This window comes from Odontomachus brunneus, unplaced genomic scaffold (assembly GCF_010583005.1).
Source record: "Odontomachus brunneus isolate Ranch 3 - 2012 unplaced genomic scaffold, Obru_v1 Obru_scaffold_026, whole genome shotgun sequence".
NCBI lineage: Eukaryota > Metazoa > Arthropoda > Insecta > Hymenoptera > Formicidae > Odontomachus > Odontomachus brunneus.
In genome coordinates this window covers 115,077-136,836 of record NW_022639476.1, presented here as the reverse complement: position 1 = coordinate 136,836, position 21,760 = coordinate 115,077, and the positions used below count along the sequence as shown (strand labels likewise).

The window sequence follows — 21,760 nt, the reverse complement described above, 5'->3', positions numbered from 1 at the left end:
TCCGCGCTTCATGTAATGGTACCCTCATTCTGTCTTCTTCCATGTAATGAGAGCATGTAATGAGCGATAAAGATAGAATGACGCTTACAGCGCGTAAGCGAAGGCAGCCCTAGAGAGAAGTTAGAAAACAGTATGGCCGGTATTCATAGTCCGATCTTATATTTAAGATCATCTTAAATACTAGGTGTTTACGACAATTAGGGGTACGTTCAGATTCCCTACTCGGGTGCACTCTATTACTAGAAACACTATAGTATATGTTATATACACCGTAGAACTTCTAGTATTATAGCTCCTGCACACAGGGGTGTATATCAGTTGGACACGGGGCAATTGGACACAGTCCAATCACAAGTCGCTGTTCCAAGGGACCCTACAAATGTCTCTAATCACACGGTGCTGTGATTGGCTGTGTCCAAATGCACCGTGTCCAAGTGCACCGCTCCCTGCACACAGAACGCGGTAATGCTTGCCGCGCGGCGGAAGTCCGCGCGACAGCCAATCCATATGTTTTTTTTCCGTAAAAGCTAGAAGGTTATTACGGAAAGTAGCATATTGATTGGCTGTCGCGCGAACTTCCGCCGCGCAGCAAGCATTACCGCGTCCTGTGTGCAGGAGCCATTAGAGTGCACCCGGGTAGGGAATCTGAACGCACCCTAGAATTGGAGTTAGTTCCACTAAAAATTATGATAGGCACGACCATTTAGTACTTTTGTAGTTTATGACAACTTCTAAAGCTCGTATCAGATTAAGATTGAGATTGAATTGAAAATTGGCCAATCAGAGCAAAATTCACTAAGCTCAAGTTTGGTGAACTTTGTTCTGATTGGCCAATTTTCAATTTAATCTCAATCTTAATCCGTAGTCTGATACGGGCTTAACTCAATGCCTTACCATAGGAACAAGCTAGAATAAGAAGTAAAGAACGCGTATTCGACATCAGGTAATAATTTCGTAAAATCTCACGATTATATCTATATTTTTTTAGCGTGTGGTAACATTGTTTGTATTTTATTGTATTTTATTGTATTTTATTTTTTATTGTATGTATATATCTGTAGATTTTTGCGAAATTCAGTCAAAATCTACAAATATATACATACAATAAAAAATAATAAAATACAAACAATGTTACCACACGCTAAAAAAATATGGATATAATCGTGAGATTTTACGAATTATCTGATGTCAAATGCGCGTTCTTTACTTCTTACTCCAGCTTGTTCTTATGGTAAGGCATTGAGTTAGAAGTTGTCATAAACTACAAAAGTATTAGATGGTCGTGCCTATCATAATTTTTGGCCCTAGTGGAATTAACTCTAATAGCGAATTCGGTTGCTTGCACTAGTGTGCACTGAGTGCGCACTAAGGCTTGTTCATAGTATGTTATTATATTTAAAGATTGTCTTAAATAATTCTCAAATAAATTCTCAAATATTTTTAACCATAATATGATATGTATAACATCCGTACAAATCATTTTATTAGTTAAAATGTTTTTAAATATGTATTTAAGACACGATCTTAAATATAAGAATGTACTGTAAACAAGCCTTAATGCGCACTCAGTGCGCACTAGTGCAAGCTACCGAATTCGCTATAACTCTAATTGTCGTAAACACCTAATGGTCTGGTTTACATCGTGCACTTGATACGCGTACTAAATAGTAACTTTCTATTAGATAATCTTAACATCGACGATATATATAAACAACGGTATATTAACTCTGGTATAATACTCATCAGCAAAACATATTGTATTGATTGAATGTGTCGCCGTTGATATACATTGTCGATATTAAGATTATCTAATAGAAAGATACTATTTAGTACGCGTATCAAGTGCACGATGTAAACCAAGCCAATGTCTTAAAATGTCATAAACTAGGCGACTCGGCGCCTCACTGTGATTGGTCCATTAAGAGTCGGCAGTCGTAGTCGGCAGTCGGTTCGGCCTGTGCAGTCGGTAGTCTGATACGGGCTTTACGTTCACGATCATGCTTACGCAATTGTAGAATGATCTTAACATAAATTATAGCTTTTCAATGCTGGCAGCGAATTTTGGAACATAGTCTACGTTCGTTTTGAGCGCTCGCGCGCTGGAAGCGTCATTCTACCTGTGTTGCTCATTACATTTCAAAGAAAGATAAAATAATGACACTTTAGTGTGTAGGCTACATTAGTTTAATCAAAACTCAGTGAAAATCATCCGTGGTGTGTGTACATGATAAAATGTTGAATGTTCCATAAAACATATATATCAATAAAGTTTTTGCCTTAAATTATAATTACTGCGAATAATTGTATTTCAAAGTGACGCCACAGTCAAATTGTGTTTGATTTGGAATATGTTAGGAACAAATATTTTACCTGCAACATCTTTTACGTAACGAAAAACATCGAATAATGGAAGATTCTGCAAAATTTGAGGATATCGAATCGAATAACGTATCTTCTGGGAGTTCTCAAATAAACCAAACGTTTCTCGACACAAGACCTTTGATAGACAATAAAAATACGCAGGCTCGCGTCGTCCGAAGTACTAAAAAAGTCAAACTTGATAATAGCGATCACTCTAATATTGAAAAAAAAGGTATGTTGAAGTATCGATATAAGACAAGATACCATTGGTATGTGACAGTTGTGTCCTTAGACATGTTCCTTTTCTCTTTTTTCTTATAGATGCTAAAGATGAGGAAACAACAGAAGCTAAAGTCAGACCTCTTAAACGTTCCTGCGAATTATGGTCTATGGAGGATAAGAATACCTTTTTTAAGGCACTCAATGAATACGGAAAAGACTTTGATGCTTTGCAGAGCTATTTCTTGAGCCAAGGCAAAAAGAGGGGTCTATCTGATGCTATTATAAAAAATAAGGAACAAATCCGACATTTTTACTATAGAACTTGGCTAAAGATATCAAAGCACCTTAAGTTCTCAGAAGGTAAAATATTTAAATTGAAACATTTGTAAATATATATATATTTATCATGAAGCTTACAATTCATTGTTTTATAAATAGATGTAAAAAAAACTGCACAGGAATTGTATGGGTTGATAAATTATGGCGAACTTAGAAGAAAACTACCTCGGATTCACGAAAAGGTCCACTTAAGATTGAACGAGCTGGTATATTGGGGATCTACTCAGGTCAGACTTAGAGGAAAAACTATGAGGATCAAAACGCCTATATGCAGAGCACTTAGAAAATTGAATCAGTTAGAAGGTATACTTTCGATATACACATGTTTCAGAGAATATTTACATGGCAAACACCATACAAGTAGCATGCGACGAAATCAGTTTAATATATAGGACAGGGAATATCAGTAGTTGTCCAAGTAAACAATCAATGATTCATTAAAATAGTGCTGTATTAAACACATTTCACTGCAGATTGGCAAGAAGAAATTAAATTACCATCCAGAATAACAATAGAACTGAGACCACATAATAATATGGCTTGGTGGCAAGTACAAGCGGCATCCATGAATCCTCGGGTGCGGACGCTTCTACCGATACAGAGACGCCTCTCGAGTTTGTTGATATTTTTACAACAACGATGGCGACTAACAAAATACGCTACAGTATCCTTATCCTCTTACTGATACACAGAAAAAAAAGAAAGAGACAACTGAATATACTTTATTGAAGCAAATTTACACACTCTTTATCTCACACATCTGTTGTCACGGAGATGCGTGTAAAAGTGTTTCATTGTATCTACAGAGATAGACATCCTTAAATTGCACACAGTACACCACTGTAGAAAATCTCATCGCCAATGATGTAAAAGATACTCGTTTATTACGAGTTGCTCCACTAGAAGGATGCAAAATTGCTTTACCGATGGTTAATCTTGGAGAATATCTCACTAGTAACAGTCTCAGCTTGAATTCATATGAGAAACGTCTTGGCTTGAAAAGCTCAAGAGTAGATTTATTAGGATCCGTGCAACATTTAAAGGGAATAGGAAAAAAAGGTATTAAACGATATAAATTAGACAAGAAGGTCTTGAACCGCATGGATGAGAATTGCGCGCTGCCAGATATCAGTAGCGACATGGATCTCTTGGAGACCGGGAATAGTGTGTCTGAAAAACCAGCGAATATAAATAATATAGAGAAACCGTCGTCTGAGCAACATTCAGAGCCCAGCAGATTTCCAGGTAGAGAAACTGTCGATAGAATTCGAAGGGGCTGGAACGTCGAGGAAGCGAACACGATTACTATGGGTGATCTCTTTTTAATGGTACGTGATGTTACGTTAATCCTCGAAATAATTGCAGCCACATGCATAGTGCATATCGTATATAGATATTTTAGTACATATAATAGTATTGCGCGTATTGTTTGCATTCTTTTTTTTCTCATATCAGAAATATATTCTAATTTCTCCAAGTTCTCTTTCTTTCTTCCAACAGTTTGGTCGCGAATCGAAAATTACACTGGAATATCGATGGGATTGGCTGTCTAGCGAGCAATATACTACAGATTCGTCGAGCGTCATGCGTGACGATAGTTTATGTTTAGTCTTACAAAAGTTACTATCACTGGCGAAACATAATTATGGCACAAACAAGGTAAAACTTTACTGATTTTACGACACAGTGAATGTGCTTATTTCTCAAATGATTGCAAATGTTAATATTATCGTTCGTTTTCTTTCTTAGGTGTACGATAACACATCAGGAAGCAACGAAACTGTAATCTCGTCTCGCGTCCCGTCCATTAAAGAATCTGTTAAAGAGTCTACATTCAGAAGACCTCTTATTCCACAGGCTTATCATAAGACTGGCACGGCTGACGCGTTTAAAACGCAACTTGACGTAAGCTTAATTATATTACATTATATGTAGTTCTCAATTGTACACGAAAACTAATCTGTCCTTTATCAAGCGTTTCGGGAATGAAGTTTTGTGCTAAACATTTATCCTTTCATGATTTATACATTACAGAAATTCAAAACGCGTTTCTGTAAACGTGGTAGAACCGTGAGACAAAAGAGTCTCGTGATACAAAGGGTGCTGCCTATCGTATCTTCACCGAATATATCATCGGCATGTTTGACGACTGACGATCCGAATAAAATTGATGAATCTTCATTGTGCCAAACGGAGACCCACAAAATGGTAGCGGTAAATGCGAGCGAGACCCAAGACAAAAATTTTCTAGACGTCCTAGAGACTAACGGAGATGTAAAGAATTCCAATTCTATTATCACCAGTGCTACTCAAATCCTTAAAGAAGGCGAACATCAGTGGCTGAACAGCGAGGTCCGCGAATTTATCCGCATAGAAATTATATTGTACAAACTTGGTATAATTTTTTTCTTTTTTCTCTGAAATGAAAAGTTAATATTTACCGAACGATCGAAATACAGGTTGCAGATTTCTCATTGAGCAGCTTCTTGGGACAACTTGAATCGCCCATTAAAAGCTCACAGAGAAGTCAAGCGGGCGAACAAATCATGGATGATGCTCGTCCTTCTTCTGATGTAAGTATACAAGTATCATAAATGAGACGCTCAATATATTGAAAATATTCAATTTCTCAACTAAAGAGACTAAGACTAATCGCAGGATTTTAAGCGTAATAATCATAAATAATCACAACGGTAGGATAACATTGTTCAATATGTAAAAATGTTCTGTACTGAAATTTTGCTTTGAAACTTTAAACGTTGCTTTAAAAAGCCGTAGCGTTCAACTGACTCCGTCACGATTTGATTTTATTAATTTTATATATATATATATATATATATATATATATATATATATATACACATATACATACATATACATGTGTGTGTGTGTGTGTGTGTGTGTGTGTGTGTGTGCGTGCGTGCGTGCGTGCGTGCGTGCGTGCGTACGTGTATGAATATTTTTTATAATATTTCTCTATTTTTATTTAATTTATTTATTTTCTATTTATTTAATATTTAATTTAATTATATATTTAATTTTATTAATTTCTTATGAATATTAATATTACTCTACAATATATCTGTGTTATTAGTGAGATATATGTGAAATTATATTGAAAAGTACCCTCATGAAAAGTACTCATTGTCGTGCAGCTTCTAATGTTACATCTTTTGATTTCGCAATGATGTTTCAGGTTGTGTCGCAAATGCAATGCCTCATGGGAGAAAACAGCGTTGACTATATGGCAAAATTTGCAAATCTGGCTTCGCAGATAGCGTCTGATGAAAATAAGAAATAGGTAACTTTGGATGTGTATCTTTTTTTTAGATGAAACAATTTTTGTATTTTCATATTAATTGCACGAAAGCATCCAGTAACTTTCTTCTTTTCTCCTCTCTCTCTCTCTCTCTCTCTCTCTCTCTCTCTCTCTCTCTCTCTCTCTCTCTCCTTCTTCCTCTCCCTTTCCTCTCCCTTCATGTTTTCTTTCGGTCTATCAAAACACCAGCGATCATATACACATTTATTCGCATCTAATTAATTTCTGCAAAAGTGGAAAATGTCACATCATCGATAAGTGGTCATGATCCTAAAGTGGAAGTATATTGCAGTGTTGTAAATCCCAAACGATATTTGCAAAAACCTGAAACAACGAATGATACAGTAACCGCTACTTCCGTCACTACATCTCGTTGGATTCTTTTCCTGAGAAGAAACCGCCATCGCCGTATCATCCTGAGGCGATAAGAACAGTCGACACAGAGCTAATTGCTCCGCTGTTTTAGATACCAACTTTATGTTAGTCAGATTGTCGAATCTCACAACGAACACGTGAGTGACGAGTACGTGAGAATTCAAGTGTACATTCTTATTATGTTCGATACAATATGATTACAAATCGAAATTTCAGTCGCAATTCTTTGATTGTAACAGTCACACTTTTTGTTCTGTTGCAGTTTGCAAAAATATGCACGCGCACTTTTTTTCTTACATTTTCTAATATTTTATTTAGAGCGATAAACCTGTTTAACCAGCTGCTAATGAATGGAAACATCCCAGCGCTAGAGTGGATGCTTGTATTCTCGGAAACGAAACCCACGGCCTTTTCCCTGGAGAGTTGCGAAATACACATCAAAATGATTCATAGTGCTTACGTCCGCGTGACCACCGACGTGTATACATTTATCTAGAATCCGCGTTAGCTGCAGGTGCAATTATCCGTACAGACGTAAGCGTTCTGTCTTGAATAATTTAATCCTTCGAATTGATCGATTATTCGGGAAAGTTGAATATTTCCAATTAATTGTACGTAATTACCACAAGTAAATTTTGTATAAGTAGTTTCCTTGTAGTCTTGTTGTAGATGCGCGATCGGATACGCGACGTAATATAATATTTGCGGTTTTTTCAACACTATTACGTATACGAAAGAGATGCAAGGAACTACCGAAATAATTTATTAACTACATCTTGTATCGCGCAACGAAATGCAACGTTACAGCTGTGATTCTTCGTTGAGAATCGAACAATTATAGTTGTTACATTGTAATCTATACGCGCGCACACACACACACACACAAAACAATTGTATTCACCTTATTACCTGCACGCATTTTTTGTGAAGAAATTTATTACGAGGTGCGTTGCGTTTGTATGAAAATTATAATATATAAAACGAGGCGTAGAACGAACAATATATGACAACGTAAGGAAGATCACAGCTGTACCGACGTGTGTACGACATACATCCACAAGGTACATCGTGTTGTACTATAAATAAACTCGTGCATAGGCGCCTCTACAGCGTGATGCAAATACATACGTTCGGAAATTTCAAACTGTCATCTCACCTGTATGTCTCGATACGACTCGAACGTAATACGTCAAAAATATCGAAATGTTTCGCTTAATCAAGGACCACATTCTGGACACATAGCAAATAACAAAGATACGGCTCTTTCTAATTCTCGAATTGTGAAAACGTTATACTTATGATATGTTTATGTAAGAAAAACAAAAATCAAACGTTAAATGTGCGTCCAGAGTGAGTTCCCAGTCGATCCCGGTCGGATGTCGAAAGATTGACCGCCGAAACTACTTGTTCGAATTTGAAGGCGAATGTATATGATAACGATGTGTGTATGTTCTTTTTGAGGAGATCGACGCCAATGAAGCACAAAGCAATTACTGCGTCAGCTATCGCGGCTCGACTCGACGTGTACAGTGGCGGTGATTGGCCGCGACCGCAGAGCGGGAAATCCCCGTTGAAACCTGCTCAGACCGCGGTTGCGTCCCACCGTGATCTTTCAGCAGTCGCAATCGCGTCTCATACTTCCCCGTCATTCTTCGTCGAGTGGAGCAACCTCGTGGCTCGATCGCTCGGTTTAGAACACGGTTGATCGTTGATACTAATAGCGGTGTGTTGCTCGCTCGCGGCGTCTAACGCGTCGGGACGACAACTTCGTACCTTTCTCGTCTCGAGGACGACACGATGCGATGAATTGTTATCGCGCAACGATACATTCTTTATCAATTACTGCCGCACGCATTCTCGCGCGACGCACTTGATTCTTGTATATACAATTGTCGATCGGCCGCACATAAGTGCACACTCGCGAAAGCGAGCGCGACTGGCGGCTGCTTTCCTTTTTGCAGACTGTATACGCATTATTGTTTACGTGGATATTGTTATATGATAAGATTAAAGTGAAAGTGTCGGTGACGACGAATAAGAGATGGATTCCTTTAACAATTACGGCAAGGATGATTTATCGGAGGTGAGTTTTGATATACAGTAGAAGAAGTGCGATAACATAGTACTCGCGAATTGTTAATTGACGTATCCCGTTTGTCCGAAGGGTCGTGTTTTTGACTTTGTGTGCGTGTGTTTATCTATCTACGTGTAATTTCAGATGTATCCGTCGTTCATTAATTTGCACGAGGACGAGAACGATCATTTGCTCTTGGACATGGACTCTCTGGTGCCGAGACGGAGTAATTTCTTAGCGGGTCGCGAGCCGGCCAGGAAGAAATGTTTATTCGGTAATGATACATACATAGAAGCAAATATAAATTTTGAGACCTCCGCGCAATAACGAGATACTCTATCGCTTTCGAGTTCGAGATATACACAAAACACATGCCAGAAACGAACGACTGAATTTTAGAGCTTTTCCCACTGAGAACAGTGTTTTTTTTTTTCTTTTTTTGTCGTCGATGTCATTGAAACAAGCTGTCGAAATTCGGTCACTTTGACGGTCTTGTTTTTTTTTTTTTATTTGCTTTGCGAAGCAATACGCGCAGCAGTAGTATATCAGTGACGCTAATAAGTATATTATTACTCGTGCGGTGAAGCGGCAAGCGGAATTTCAATGTAAAACATGTTTGTAGTCGTTAACATTGCGACAAACTAACGACGCCAACAAGTAAACGTTTTTTTTTTTACATCGCACTCGTGATGCAAACTGCCGTGGTGGTATCTCTCCTAAAGCGACCTCCAATTTTTTTTCTCTTTTTCACTCGCTCGCTACGGGTCTGCACGATTACTAATGCGGCGACAGTTACTGGAGGGGGCTTCCCGGGACTGTTTAGCGTTGACGTGTTGCATCGATTTATAGGAAACCGCGCTAACTTTAGCATTTAATCGTTTGATCGATCTAAAACGACGTTTTCGCATTCAAAATGTATTTATGCGGATTTGCGTGGCGCGCAAACATCGCGGGTCGACGCGAAATGCCGACGACAAATACGACTTTTTAACGTGATTTCCATTTAAATAGGTGATGAGAACGAGGAGATCGACGGCACCGGATGGTCGGACAAACCTATCAGAAACTGGTGTCAGGAGGAAACAATAAACTGGCTTATGTCAGCCGCGTCGTATATGGGCCAGCCTTACAGCTCCATTCAGCACAGTCTCGCCGTTCCTGGAAAAGACATCGTCGCCTTTACGCGACAAGATTTTATCAGCCACGATCCTGTATACGGCGATCGATTATACGATCTTCTTCACTCGCAACGTGTTTCGAATCTATGTACGTAAATGGACCTTAAGCAACAAGCGACACCAGTAGTGTTCTAGAATTCCGGCGTTGATTTAAAGACAAGAGTACTTTGACGAACATAAAATCGATCTTTTCTCAGGCTTCAAGCGTTTGCTAAAGCGCTGTTCGATATCTCACTGTACAATCGCTAATCTTTGTGTAAAAATCCTAAAACAGCAAAGTCCGTGATGAAAGTAATCTATCATTTGATATATACATATTCTCGAAGTTTCTTCGAGTGAAATTCCGCTCGGAAAACGAAGTGAATGCGGAGTTACGCAGATTGACTTTTCACTCGTATATACAGGAAATTTATCCACTCTGAAACGTTGAGCGCGTTTCATATAATTATATTCGAAATTATGTGCCGAATTAGGGTACGAATTTATGATCTACAACTCCGTCGTTGAAGGAATAAATTTATTTTAATCGATTCGGATATTAACTTGTGCGAAACCATTCCGAGCTTAAATCAAGTACTTGTGAATCCGAGATTTTCACTATTGCTTCGAGTGAATCTTCATCCATTTTGAGTGGGATTTTGTTCGAAAACGTTCGAAATAATCCAGCATTGAACTTACGAAATTTTAAAAACATGATTTTGATATTGTTCTTACAGTGCCGTCCTTTCGTACTATTCAATCACAGTCGGAAGATGAGTATGCGCGAATCAGTTCCAGCAATATATCCGGTAAATTATGAAAAGATATAGAACATTATCCGACTGCTTTTGCTTTTTACGTCTTGCTTTGACGTTTTTTCTCACTTTTCCAGATGCAGAGTCAGACAACAGCGTGGAAGTTGCAACCAAAAGACTACCTGGCAGACCGAGAGTATTAAAGACAAAAAAGAATTGTGAGTACCATCGCGAGATGTGCCTTTTGATGTAATTCGGAGATGCATACTAGAATAACAAGACATTTATCGACTTGTACAATTGCACTTGCAGCTGCCAGTCAGGGAAAATTATGGGAGTTCATCAGAGATTTGTTACGTAATAGAGAAACGTGTCCCAGCTTGATTTGCTGGGAAGACTACTCGCAAGCCAAGTTTCGTTTTGTGAAAAGCGATGAAGTGGCGAAACGGTGGGGTTCGCGAAAAGGAAATACTAAAATGACTTATGAAAAGCTTAGTAGAGCCATGAGGTAAACAATGATAATTTCCAATAAAAAATATTTGAAATTTCAGAATATATTCATTTATCTTTTGGATGGTATCTCTTTTTTTTTTAGATATTATTACAAAAGCAAAATATTTTTGCCGGTGCTTGGACGAAGATTGGTGTACCAATTTGGTCCAAATGCAAAGGGATGGCAAACGGACAACCCGAATTTCCGACACTAGAGCGACGATGTTATCGAAAAAACAAAAGGTTTACGATAATAGACTACGCGGAAAAGCCCAGTATACCGCTTTATTTCACATGATTGAAGACAATCATTGATGATGAATGAAGATGATCATTTCTAAAGAGCTTTTATATTGATTGTACTTTGAATAGAGCGTCAAAAAAAAATAAGTTGCGGCCAAAAAATTTTCTTTTTGGCCAACAATAATACAACAAGATATGATGGAAAATGTTGCTACAATTAGAAACAAATGAAATCTGAAGGAAAATAGGAATTTGATTTTCCCTCTTTATCTCAGGTGTTATACAACTTACGGGTCAATATTTTACGTGTAGATACTGTTGTATTATATGTTTTAAAACTTCCTTTCTTGGTCAATCACATTTAGCGACAGATATGATTGCAACAAATCCAAAAATATTGTTGAAACAGCCAAGCGACTGTTTCATTCCTCAAAGCGATATTACGAAGGAAAACAAAAGTTTTATAAAAGAAAGCTATATTTTCCTCGATATTGTATACTATGTGATCTTTGCATGTATATATTTACTATTTATATCGTATCTACAGATAAGAACCCCTTATTCGTTTCTGTCGGCATCTTGTACATTCTCTTGGCATAACAAATATAAATTTATTCATTCTGTACATTTGAAAAAAGTTGTGTCAAAAATGTTACTTATCTAAACACACGCACGAACATACATATCTCACAGTTTCTTAGAAAATAAAAAAGCATTTTTCTTTAAGGTTAATCTCTATTTCCGCCTTTTCTTCATTGCTGAGTTAAAATCCAATTTTACCTTCCTTTTTCGAAGCTATAAAAAGTAAGTTTTCATTATCTCTGTATTATTACTATATCAAGAAATATTTTATTATTCCGATTAGATACTTCTGATCAGTGTGGAAGTATGTAATATGGATATTATGTAAGCACAAAAAACACGAAACAGCAATGAACCTTTCTTCAAATTATTGTCTAAACAGATATACAAATCAATTACCTGATTTTGCAAATGCCGATCCCTTTCTTCTTTTGCTTCTTTCGTTTCCTCGTATTTGGACGTATTATTTGCACACGGATCGATATATTGGAAGACAAAATTTCTTGTGTTTACCGTATGAGAAGCAGGATCATTTTGTTTTGCCAATGAAGCTATTCTCGCCAATGATTCTTCTCCTCGAGTTAAAAGTGAACGTCTTTTTATGACATCCTGTAAGATATACACAGTAATATTTTCTTTCTTTTAAACAATATCTAATCAATATATGTGTGGAAGAGCATATAGAAATCGCACAAGCAAAAGGCATCAAATGACAAAAATCTTTCTTTCAAATTCTGTAAATTATAAAAGTATTTTTAGATTATATGAGAAGTTTCTTGTTGAATCATGGATAAAAAATCCGCGGCGATATCATATTTCTCTAATTATTAATCAATTAACAGCATATCTTACATATATTGTCTGAGATTTTTTCCCAGTGTTTGGAGCATACAAAAGATCCGTTATATTCCGTGGCATGATCGGTTCCATATTTTCGGATAAATCCGCTTTGTCCGAAGAAACTTGTTTTTGAGACTCGTTGCTCTTGGTTTTCTTGAGTGTTTCCAGTCCAAATTTGAAAATTTGACTATCGCATAAATCATCTTCGATTTCGTTGTTTAAAGTTTTCTATAAACACATGTAGAAAAATAATGCACGTTTGCAAATATTCTTGAAAAATATTGATATTATTGTGCAATATTTTTATACCATTCTTTCTTCGAGAAATTTGTCCCTTTCGTGTTTGTGTTTATTCCACTTTGCTTCTTCTTCATCTTCTTGCAAATCTACCCAACCATCATTCTCGCCAAGCATTTGAGGCATCTCGATATCATTTCCTAATTTATCTAGTAGCATTTATCAGTAATATTAGTTGCATATACACGTTAAATCATTAGATAAATTTCACACACACACACATATATACACAGCTCATACCTATATTCCTCCATTTGAATTTTCGCTCACGACCTGCTCCATCTGTATGCAAATCACCATCCTCAAACAACAATTCCTTAAGCAGTCGAACCTCTTTTTTATCTTCATCCAGCACTTGTTTCATATGAATCTTCCCCAGTTGGTTTCTCACTTCATCCTCATCCAAGTGTTCTTCATCAGCCTCTTCAAATTCCAATTTATCCAAGTCCTTTTCATCCTCATCAGCGGAATCCCAATCACTTTCACTCAATTCAGCTTCCTTTTCCAAGAAATCAGCTGCGACTTTTTGTATATCCTTCTTCGGTATAACCATCACTTCGTTTTCCTCAGAATCATAGTCTACATACTTTTCTTCCGTCTCTTCATCATTCGTACTGTCATCCTCTTCAATGCAAGATCGAGCATCTTCTTCTGAATCAGATAAATTCAGTCTCTTAATTGAACGTTTCTTGGGCTTTAAGAATGCATCTTCTTCGTCTGAAGAAACAATCATCAATTTTAATTTTGAATCCGCCGTGCTGACTTTCTCTGCTTTCTTTGCGCAGCATACAGAACTATTAAAAAGATCCTTCTCCTGAGAGATTTGATACTCCATTTCTGAATTTCTTAATTCTTTCACATTGGTCGATTTCGCGCTGGAACTTCCTGCATCGAATTCATGCGACTGTGACTCAATAGTATTACATCGTGATGTCGAACTCTTTAAATCTAAATCGCTCCTTTGTGTAGATTGAAATTTAGTTGAGCATAATTGCATAAGATATTCATCATCTATACTTTCTTCGATGTCATAAAACAATTTCTTCTGTGAAATATATCTAATTTCATCGCGCGCGTGTTCAGGCGACTGATTACTCTGTGTATTCTTCATGAATTCATACCTATCAATCGAATGTTCTATTTTGTTAGAATCAAAGGAGTTATTTAATATACTTAATTGTGTTATAGGAGAAACAAAATCGAGCATGCTTGTCCTTGTTATAGGTGTCTTGCATATGTGACTTTTTGTAGCGACTTCTGGCTGCTGTTCATTCCCACTTATGCAACCATTATTATCAGATTTAGATATATGTGTATCCACTATGCTTTTTGATTGGCTATCTTCATCTTCTGAGTCGTCTTGATATTTCTGTATTAACCGCTTTCTTTTCTTTTCATTTCTGACAATATTAATGTTCTTACCAACATTATCGTTATTTTTGTCCATAAATTCAGTTTTACTTTCAACTTTATTTTCATCCTTATCTGTGTATTTGTCTTCGTCGTCCGCTTCTTCTTCTTCCTCCTCTTCCTCTTCTACTTCGTCTATATCAGTTTCATTATCATCCATGTATTTTTTCTCATTTCTATGCTTCAAACTTGTAGATTGTTTGCCATGTTCCGCTTCATTCGTACCTGTCTCATCTGCATCTGAATTTTCGTTATCTGTAACTTCTGCTTCATCGTCTGCGAATGAGCACTTCTTCCTTTTCTTATCCTTAATATAGACATCATTCTCTTCAGGCTCGCTTTCACCACTATCACTTGATCCAAAAATATCGGCTTTCTTTTGACCGTTTAAATCATATTCGATCTCTTCTTCCTCATTCCACATCTCTTTTTCTTGCGTTTGCATTTCTGTTTCCTTCTGTTTCCATTCTTCGTTCCGTTTCAGAGACATTTGTAACTTTAAATGTTCTTTCAAACGCGTCAATTTAGCGCCAGGCTTGTTCAATTCGAGATCGGTATTGGCGGATAATTTATACCCGGGGAGTACTTCCTTGACCGGAATGGGACCGTTCTCAGTATCTTGCAGATGTATTATAGTTACTTCAGACTTATTATCAGTCTGCTTATTTGTATTAACAACGTGTTTGCAGAAAAATCTGTCCAACAAGCTATTTACACCTTTTGAATTTGGTTTTGCGTCGTCCGTTAAATCAATAATCATATCCGGTGATCCTTTTAATGTAAATTTAAAATTTGGCGCAAATTTTGGTGATAGCTTTTCTCTATCGAGTATAGAGATATCATTTGTAAATTTTGGAAGCGGCAAGCCAAGTACATGACCATTACTTTGATAATCTGCTTCACAAGAATCATTTTCAATCAATATTTTATGAGCAATAAAATCTGTGTTATCTTGTTGTGCAATCTCTTTTTTACCATGAGAATTTTGATCATTTATTTCAATATTTTGTGTGTCTTGAGCACAGATGAGTTCGATATCTGTGACGGATTGCTCTTCATTTGTAGTGAAAGATTTTTTTACATTGTCACAAGTGACTGAAGTGACTTCATGTGTATCATCTTCTGAATCTGAAGATTTGTAAAAATGTTCTGCTTCTTTTTCCTTTTCTTCAACGATTTCACTGTTCAAAGTGATATGTGAAGATTATTGATTTTGCACATGTTCTGGGATTTGTATATATTATATAGGTGCATATAAACATAAACTTACCTTACTATGGTAGACGACATTTTTAGTTTTGCAGCTGTAGAAGATGTTTTTGGAAGAGTCACTGATAATTTCTTTCTGTTTAAAAATTCTTGTAATGTACGTTGTTTAGGTCTATGATATGGCAAAGAAACTCTTGTTTCCCTCAATAAACGCTGACTTTCACTATGTATTTTATGCATTGCCTCATTTTTTGCAGCTCTTATAGAGCCCTATAAATATGAAGAAATATTGGAGAATAAATATAAAAAATTTATCTGAAAGCATTATAAACATACCTTTATCTTTTTAACAGATTTTTCTTTAGTATTCTTGATTTTGGACATATCAGTCTCATCAAATATGACAGAATAGTCTTTTGTTTCTTTCTCTTTTTCAGATTCAGATTCAAATAAAATTTGGTAATCATTAGTCTGCAAGGTAAGTACATACACACATATATATATATATATATATATATATATACACACACACACACACACACATACACACTTGTGCATGTGTAATATAAACATAAAATTTATACCAAATATTTCACTGTAGAATTAATCAAATAGTAAAAAATATCAAATATTATATTAAATCAAATAGTAATAAATATACTTAATATATTTACTTACAATAACACCTGTAGCTTTAGGAGATGTTTGAGAAGAATTATATATATTACACGTTTCTTCATTATCTTCAGATTCACTGTCCACTAGTTCTTTTATACTTTTTATAATTTTAGAGTTTTTCTTATATTTTGTAATTTGTGAATGTTCAAAATACTTGTTTTTATCAACAGCAAAAAATTTATTAGATGTTTCATATATAGTAATATCTTCCTCAGAATCGCTATCCACAAAGGTCATGAATTTCCTTGATGGAAATTTTTCACTAATATTCACACCGCCATCACCCAAGTATTTATCATCAATTCTCATTTCAATGATTTTGCTGACTTCACTGGAATCAATCTTATCATTCAAATTACCATTTTCAGCTATCAAATTATTAGAAACTTTATTATTTGGTATATCTTCCCGATTAGAGGAAATATTTCCAAGATTAGAGGAAGTATTTTCGAGAATAGATGAAGTATTTTCGAGATTAGAGGAAGTATTTTCTTCACTAAACAATATGCAAACAGTTTCTCTTGAATTTTCTTCAATGTTTCCATCTTGTTTTTGTCTATGTATTTCTTGTATGTGTTTATTGCATATTGAAATATCTTTAGAAATATCTTTTGAAGAAATATCTTTAGAAGATTCATCATTTCCAATATAATGTTCATTTTCTCCCCTAAACAATATGCAAACAGTTTCTCTTGAATTTTCTTCAATATTTCCATCATGTTTTTGTCTATGTATTTCTTGTATGTGTTTATTGCATATTGAAGTATCTTTTAAAATATCTTTTGAAGAAGTATCTTTAGAAGATCCTTCATCATTTCCAATATGATGTTCATTTTGATTAAGATCTTTATAATTACTTAAATAAACTTCCGTTACATTAGTAGTCGTTGGATGATCAACAACTGCCATTAACACAAATATAAACGATTTCTTTATTAGTAAAATGAAAAAAAATTCAGTGCTGAGAAAACAAGATCCGTGCGTGTACCTTCTTTTTCAAGCGCACGACATAGAAAATTTATAAAACAATATGCTTATCTTACTTTAACTATCGCTTAAGCCAATTGACACCGCACACCTCCATACGAGTTAACAGACTGTACTTGATGATTTTTCGCGCCAAATTTATCTTCCATAGGTTTGTTCGAGCAGAGAGAAACCTAAGAGCAGCACGCCATACGTTTTGGCCGACACGATTTTCACGCTGTTCGATGCGCCATCTGCACCCATTTTTTAGGTGGAACGTTCCCTACGCTCATTTTCAGACGCTGTCGGTAAAGTGTCGATTTGTTGTGTGTCCATTCTACGCCCATTTTCTGGCGATTCGTCTCCGTGTTAAGCGCATAATTGCGTGACTGAAAACATGGACTGCCCATGTTCTTAACCACGCAATTATGCGCTTAGCATAATTCTTTCGCGATTCTTTAGAGATTCTAAAAATGACGTCATGATTTCCGTTCGTGTATGAGTGTAAAGGGATGTCTACATTGAAAGTAAGTAGTAAGAAGTAGGAAGTAAAAATAAGAAATTGACCAACTACAGTCGAATATGAGAAGAATAATCAACTATGATTGATCAATTTCTTATTCTTACTTTCTACTTCTTACTGCTTACTTCCAATGTAGATGTCCCTTAAGTCCCAAGTCACAATAGGTGTAGTAAGCTTTAGGGTGCTATTTCACGTGTCGTACGACAAGCTTTTCGGATACGTTTATTGATTGGCGAATAGAGTATTTCTAGGTTCTCTGTTCGTCAACCAATGAACGTATCCAAAAAGCTTGTCGTACGACACGTGAAATATCAGTCTTATGCAAGATTCGATGATTATGCAAGATGACACACTGCGTCCGATTTCCGACGTACGACATCCGATATCCAAGAGAACAGCTTTCTAATAGAGAATTCAATTCTCCATTGGAAAGCTGTTCTCCTATTGGATATCGGACATCGGACGCGGTGTGAATTTTTAGGCTGGTATTTCACGTGTCATACGACAAGCTTTTTGAATATGTTCATTGATTGACGAACAGAGAACCTAGAAATACTCTATTCGCCAACCAATAAACGTATCCGAAAAGCTTGTCATACGACACGTGAAATAGCACCCTTAAGCCGTAAGAAATTAACCGATCACAACTGATTATTCCACTATGATTGATTAATTTCTTAAGGTTTAAAGCTTACTACGAACGGAACGAACAGAATCATGACGTCATTTTTAGAAATTTGTCCGCGTCGCATGCCCCAACGTGCTCCTACTCGCTTCAACGCACTCTGATTGGTCTGCGTGGTGACGTAAACCAATCAGAGTGCGTTGGAGCGAGTAGGAGGGGTGTATATCAGTTGGACACGGGGCAATTGGACACAGTCCAATCGCAAGTCGCTGTTCCAAGGGACCCTACAAATGTCTCTAATCACACGGTGCTGTGATTGGCTGTGTCCAAATGCACCGTGTCCAAGTGCACCGCTCCCGAGTAGGAGCACGTTGAGGCGTGCGACGCAAACAAACCTTAGAACATCTAAAGAATTAAAGCTTACTACACCTATTGTAGAGTATCGCTCTTGGAGCGATTAACCCAGGGCCAGTCGAACACGCTATAGATATAGGATGCTTTCCAATTGCTTAACACATCTTGACACACATGTACACAAAACCAGTTTTTTGGTCACATATTATCTAAAATATCTTGTAAGATAATATGCAACCAATAAACTGGTTTCGTATAACACAGTGTACGTAACTGGAAAGCACCCATAATTGCTATATAAGAGTGCGTTCAGATGGAGAAAAAACGGAACAGTTACGGAAAAGAGATATAGTGGGGATCAGCCAATCAGAGTAATTCCGTTTTTATTCCGTTATGTTGTTTGACAGGTAGGTTTCACTAGTGTCCCTAGAATACAGAGTCTGGCCATTCGGGCCGGATTCCCTCAAAATGGCGTATGTATGTCATGAGTGAACAGCGGAAGCTTCCTAGTTGTTTCGTAGTGGTTTTGACTAAAACAGATATCAAGAGAGTAAGTAATACAGTAAGATATTTTATATTTTCTTTTATTATTGTAATAAACATAAAAGATACCACTAACATTATATAACTCTTTAAGATTATACAATAATATACACTAGCTAGTCGCTCTCTAACCTCAAAATGCCAACAATATTCGTAACTAAGTTGGTTTTAAAGTATTACTGAAATAAATTTCACTAAATAAAACTAATTACAGGATACATATAATGCCTTCCTGCTGTGTAAGAAAATGTTCCAACTCTTCGAAAAAGGGTTTTTCTATGCATCGCTTTCCACAAAATATGGAGCGAAAGAAGCAATGGATTGCGAATATTGGTAGGGATTTCGACCTGTCCAAAATATATTTTATCTGCGAGATAAACTTTATTTTCTCTCTCTCTCTCTCTCTCTCTCTCTCTCTCTCTCTCTCTCTATACTCTTTGTGTTCTTAGTTTTTTATTTATATATTAAACTATATTAATATGCAATAGGCACATTTTCCAGCTGAGATGTGGGAAAAGCCTCGTAGTGATGGCAAAAAGAAATTAAAAGAGATAGCAGTTCCAACGATTTTTTTGGACAACGGATGTAGTCAAAATAAAAATGGTGCAACCTCTGTACGTGCAAATGACATTGGTTCTGCTTCTTTACATGTAAGTTTAACATAAAATGTATGTTATATATTTGAATAAACTATATGTTGTTAAAAATATATACATTTATATTAAGTGTACAATAAATAATAAGGTTGTTTTATTTTAGACTGAAGATCATATTACCAATATTAACAATATAAATAATGAAAATTTCACCTGTAATTCTATCGACAACGTAATAGAATCGACAACGGACAATATTAATGACATCGAGAAAATTATGGAACAATCAAAAGAGATGAAATTAAAACTTCAGCAAGCAAATTTAATTATCAATAAATTAGATAAGTCAAAGAGGATGCTCATAAAGCGTGTAAAACGACTGATGTACAGTAATAGAAAATTAACGGAAGAGAATCATATCCTGAAAAATATCAAGAACAATAAGAAAATACTTAATGATGATCAAATTAAAGTTCTCCATAAACAGTCTGCACGAGGTTGCAAATGGTCAAACGCTACAATCAGAAAAGCACTAAAATTAAAATTGTCATGTGGTAATGGCGGTTATGAGGAATTATTGAATCAGGGCATTCCTTTACCAGCGCAACGAACACTTCGAAGAAAATCCGTTTTGATTTTCAGCCTGGCATTTGTGAACAAGTATTTGACATCATAAAACAACGAGTTGCTGAATTTACGGATGATCGAGAAAGAGATTGCGTGCTGGCGGTAAAATTATAAAGCGTTTTATTATGTATAGAATGCGTATATCGTGTAAACGAAGAGGATTACAAACTCGACAATACAGTAGTAAAACTATGGCAATGTATCATAGTGTTAAGTAATATGTTATGTTTATAAGTTGTGTTTATAAGAAATACATAGTTGTGTTCATAAAATATTGATATATTAATTATTTTATTTATGATAAATGCAATACTGAAATAATCTTCCTTTCCAATATTTCCCTTTAATTTATATTTTTTTAAACGGATATGCATTCCCGCTGCATTTTGATTCGTTCCGCCATTGTGAGGGAACACAGATCTAAACCAATGAAAAGAGGTCTACGAATGGCCAGACTCTGTATTCTAGGGACACTAGCTGCGTCCAGCAGAGAAAGCTGTTTTACATCTGTGTAAAATTTGTGAATCTGATTGGTACATGCTCTTGGATTCAACTCAAATTAAGAGCATACTCCAATCAGATTGACGAATTTTACACAGTTGCAAAGCAACTTTCTCTGCAGAACGCAGACATTGCGTCGAGCATTGTGTTTGGTGGTGTTCGGTGGATTTTGAGCAGTGATAATTGTGTATTTTTTTGTATTTAAGTGAGGTTGTTGCCGAAAAATGACGAAAGGTATAATAAATATTTGTAAATTTTAAAACGGATGAAATACAATAAGATAAATATTTATCTATGCACACTACCGGCATAGTAACCTCACGCGTAAACCAAGTTAATAACCAAGTTATTAAGATTTTTTAATTGTTTGCATATTTAATTGTTAATTGACTATTCAAAAAAACGGGCTTTGCCGTAATGGTCTGTTACTGTGATAGTTTTATATTATCCTAACAGCACAGTGTCCAAAGGACGTACAGGGTACGTCGTTTGGGTAGTTCAAGAGGAACGAATGTGCACGCAAATTCTAGCAACTCAGTCTAACCTAATTACACTATGTATCAAAACATTCCTGCCGGTTAGTGCGCAATTACTTAAATGTAATTGTAAATGTAATTGTATATATATATATATATATATATATATATATATATATATATATATATATATATA

At 36.0% G+C, this 21,760-nt stretch overlaps 5 protein-coding genes across 11 annotated transcripts in view; 4 read left to right on the top strand and 1 right to left on the bottom strand.

Annotated features, from left to right (window-relative positions):
* The first annotated feature begins 1,983 nt into the window (after positions 1–1,983).
* Positions 1,984–7,743, top strand: LOC116842581. Of its 5 annotated transcripts, none has more exons than XR_004377744.1 (12): positions 1,984–2,593; positions 2,683–2,943; positions 3,022–3,225; positions 3,396–3,586; positions 3,756–4,250; positions 4,423–4,581; positions 4,672–4,827; positions 4,957–5,274; positions 5,382–5,495; positions 6,119–6,223; positions 6,534–6,753; positions 6,935–7,743. XR_004377744.1 is itself a non-coding variant. In XM_032811983.1 (11 exons), the coding sequence occupies exons 1-10, from the start codon at positions 2,407–2,409 to the stop codon at positions 6,221–6,223; spliced, it is 2,190 nt and encodes a 729-aa protein (XP_032667874.1). In that variant the 5' UTR covers positions 1,984–2,406; the 3' UTR covers positions 6,534–7,743. The 5 variants fall into 5 exon arrangements, 1 of the variants encoding a protein (XP_032667874.1); XR_004377743.1 differs by having other exon boundaries at positions 6,879–7,743; XR_004377742.1 differs by having other exon boundaries at positions 6,534–6,764.
* A 152-nt stretch (positions 7,744–7,895) lies between these two features.
* On the top strand, positions 7,896–12,063 carry LOC116842583 (ETS-related transcription factor Elf-5-like). Its single transcript, XM_032811989.1, has 7 exons — positions 7,896–8,699; positions 8,835–8,964; positions 9,702–9,956; positions 10,585–10,656; positions 10,740–10,820; positions 10,915–11,110; positions 11,198–12,063. Exons 1-7 carry the CDS (start codon positions 8,658–8,660, stop codon positions 11,307–11,309), a joined length of 888 nt encoding a protein of 295 aa, XP_032667880.1. The 5' UTR covers positions 7,896–8,657; the 3' UTR covers positions 11,310–12,063.
* LOC116842579 (claspin-like) lies at positions 11,929–17,535 on the bottom strand. Its single transcript, XM_032811982.1, has 8 exons — positions 16,354–17,535; positions 16,012–16,146; positions 15,737–15,945; positions 13,297–15,647; positions 13,069–13,205; positions 12,772–12,987; positions 12,319–12,528; positions 11,929–12,132 (listed from the first exon to the last, which is right to left on the bottom strand). Exons 1-8 carry the CDS (start codon positions 17,260–17,262, stop codon positions 12,073–12,075), a joined length of 4,227 nt encoding a protein of 1,408 aa, XP_032667873.1. The 5' UTR covers positions 17,263–17,535; the 3' UTR covers positions 11,929–12,072.
* A 1,693-nt stretch (positions 17,536–19,228) lies between these two features.
* Positions 19,229–20,859, top strand: LOC116842584. Of its 3 annotated transcripts, none has more exons than XM_032811991.1 (4): positions 19,229–19,371; positions 19,579–19,697; positions 19,866–20,014; positions 20,124–20,859. In XM_032811991.1, the coding sequence occupies exons 2-4, from the start codon at positions 19,589–19,591 to the stop codon at positions 20,634–20,636; spliced, it is 771 nt and encodes a 256-aa protein (XP_032667882.1). In that variant the 5' UTR covers positions 19,229–19,371; positions 19,579–19,588; the 3' UTR covers positions 20,637–20,859. The 3 variants fall into 3 exon arrangements, with proteins under 3 accessions (XP_032667882.1, XP_032667883.1, XP_032667881.1); XM_032811992.1 differs by having other exon boundaries at positions 19,853–20,014; XM_032811990.1 differs by having other exon boundaries at positions 19,579–19,738; positions 19,853–20,014.
* A 336-nt stretch (positions 20,860–21,195) lies between these two features.
* Positions 21,196–21,760, top strand: part of LOC116842582 (cyclin-dependent kinase 10) — a 4,307-nt gene continuing 3,742 nt past the window's right edge. Inside the window, exon 1 of the mRNA XM_032811988.1 lies at positions 21,196–21,322. Within this exon, the coding sequence (XP_032667879.1) occupies positions 21,313–21,322 (10 nt within the window). The 5' untranslated portion in view covers positions 21,196–21,312. The remainder of the gene's footprint in view (positions 21,323–21,760) is intronic.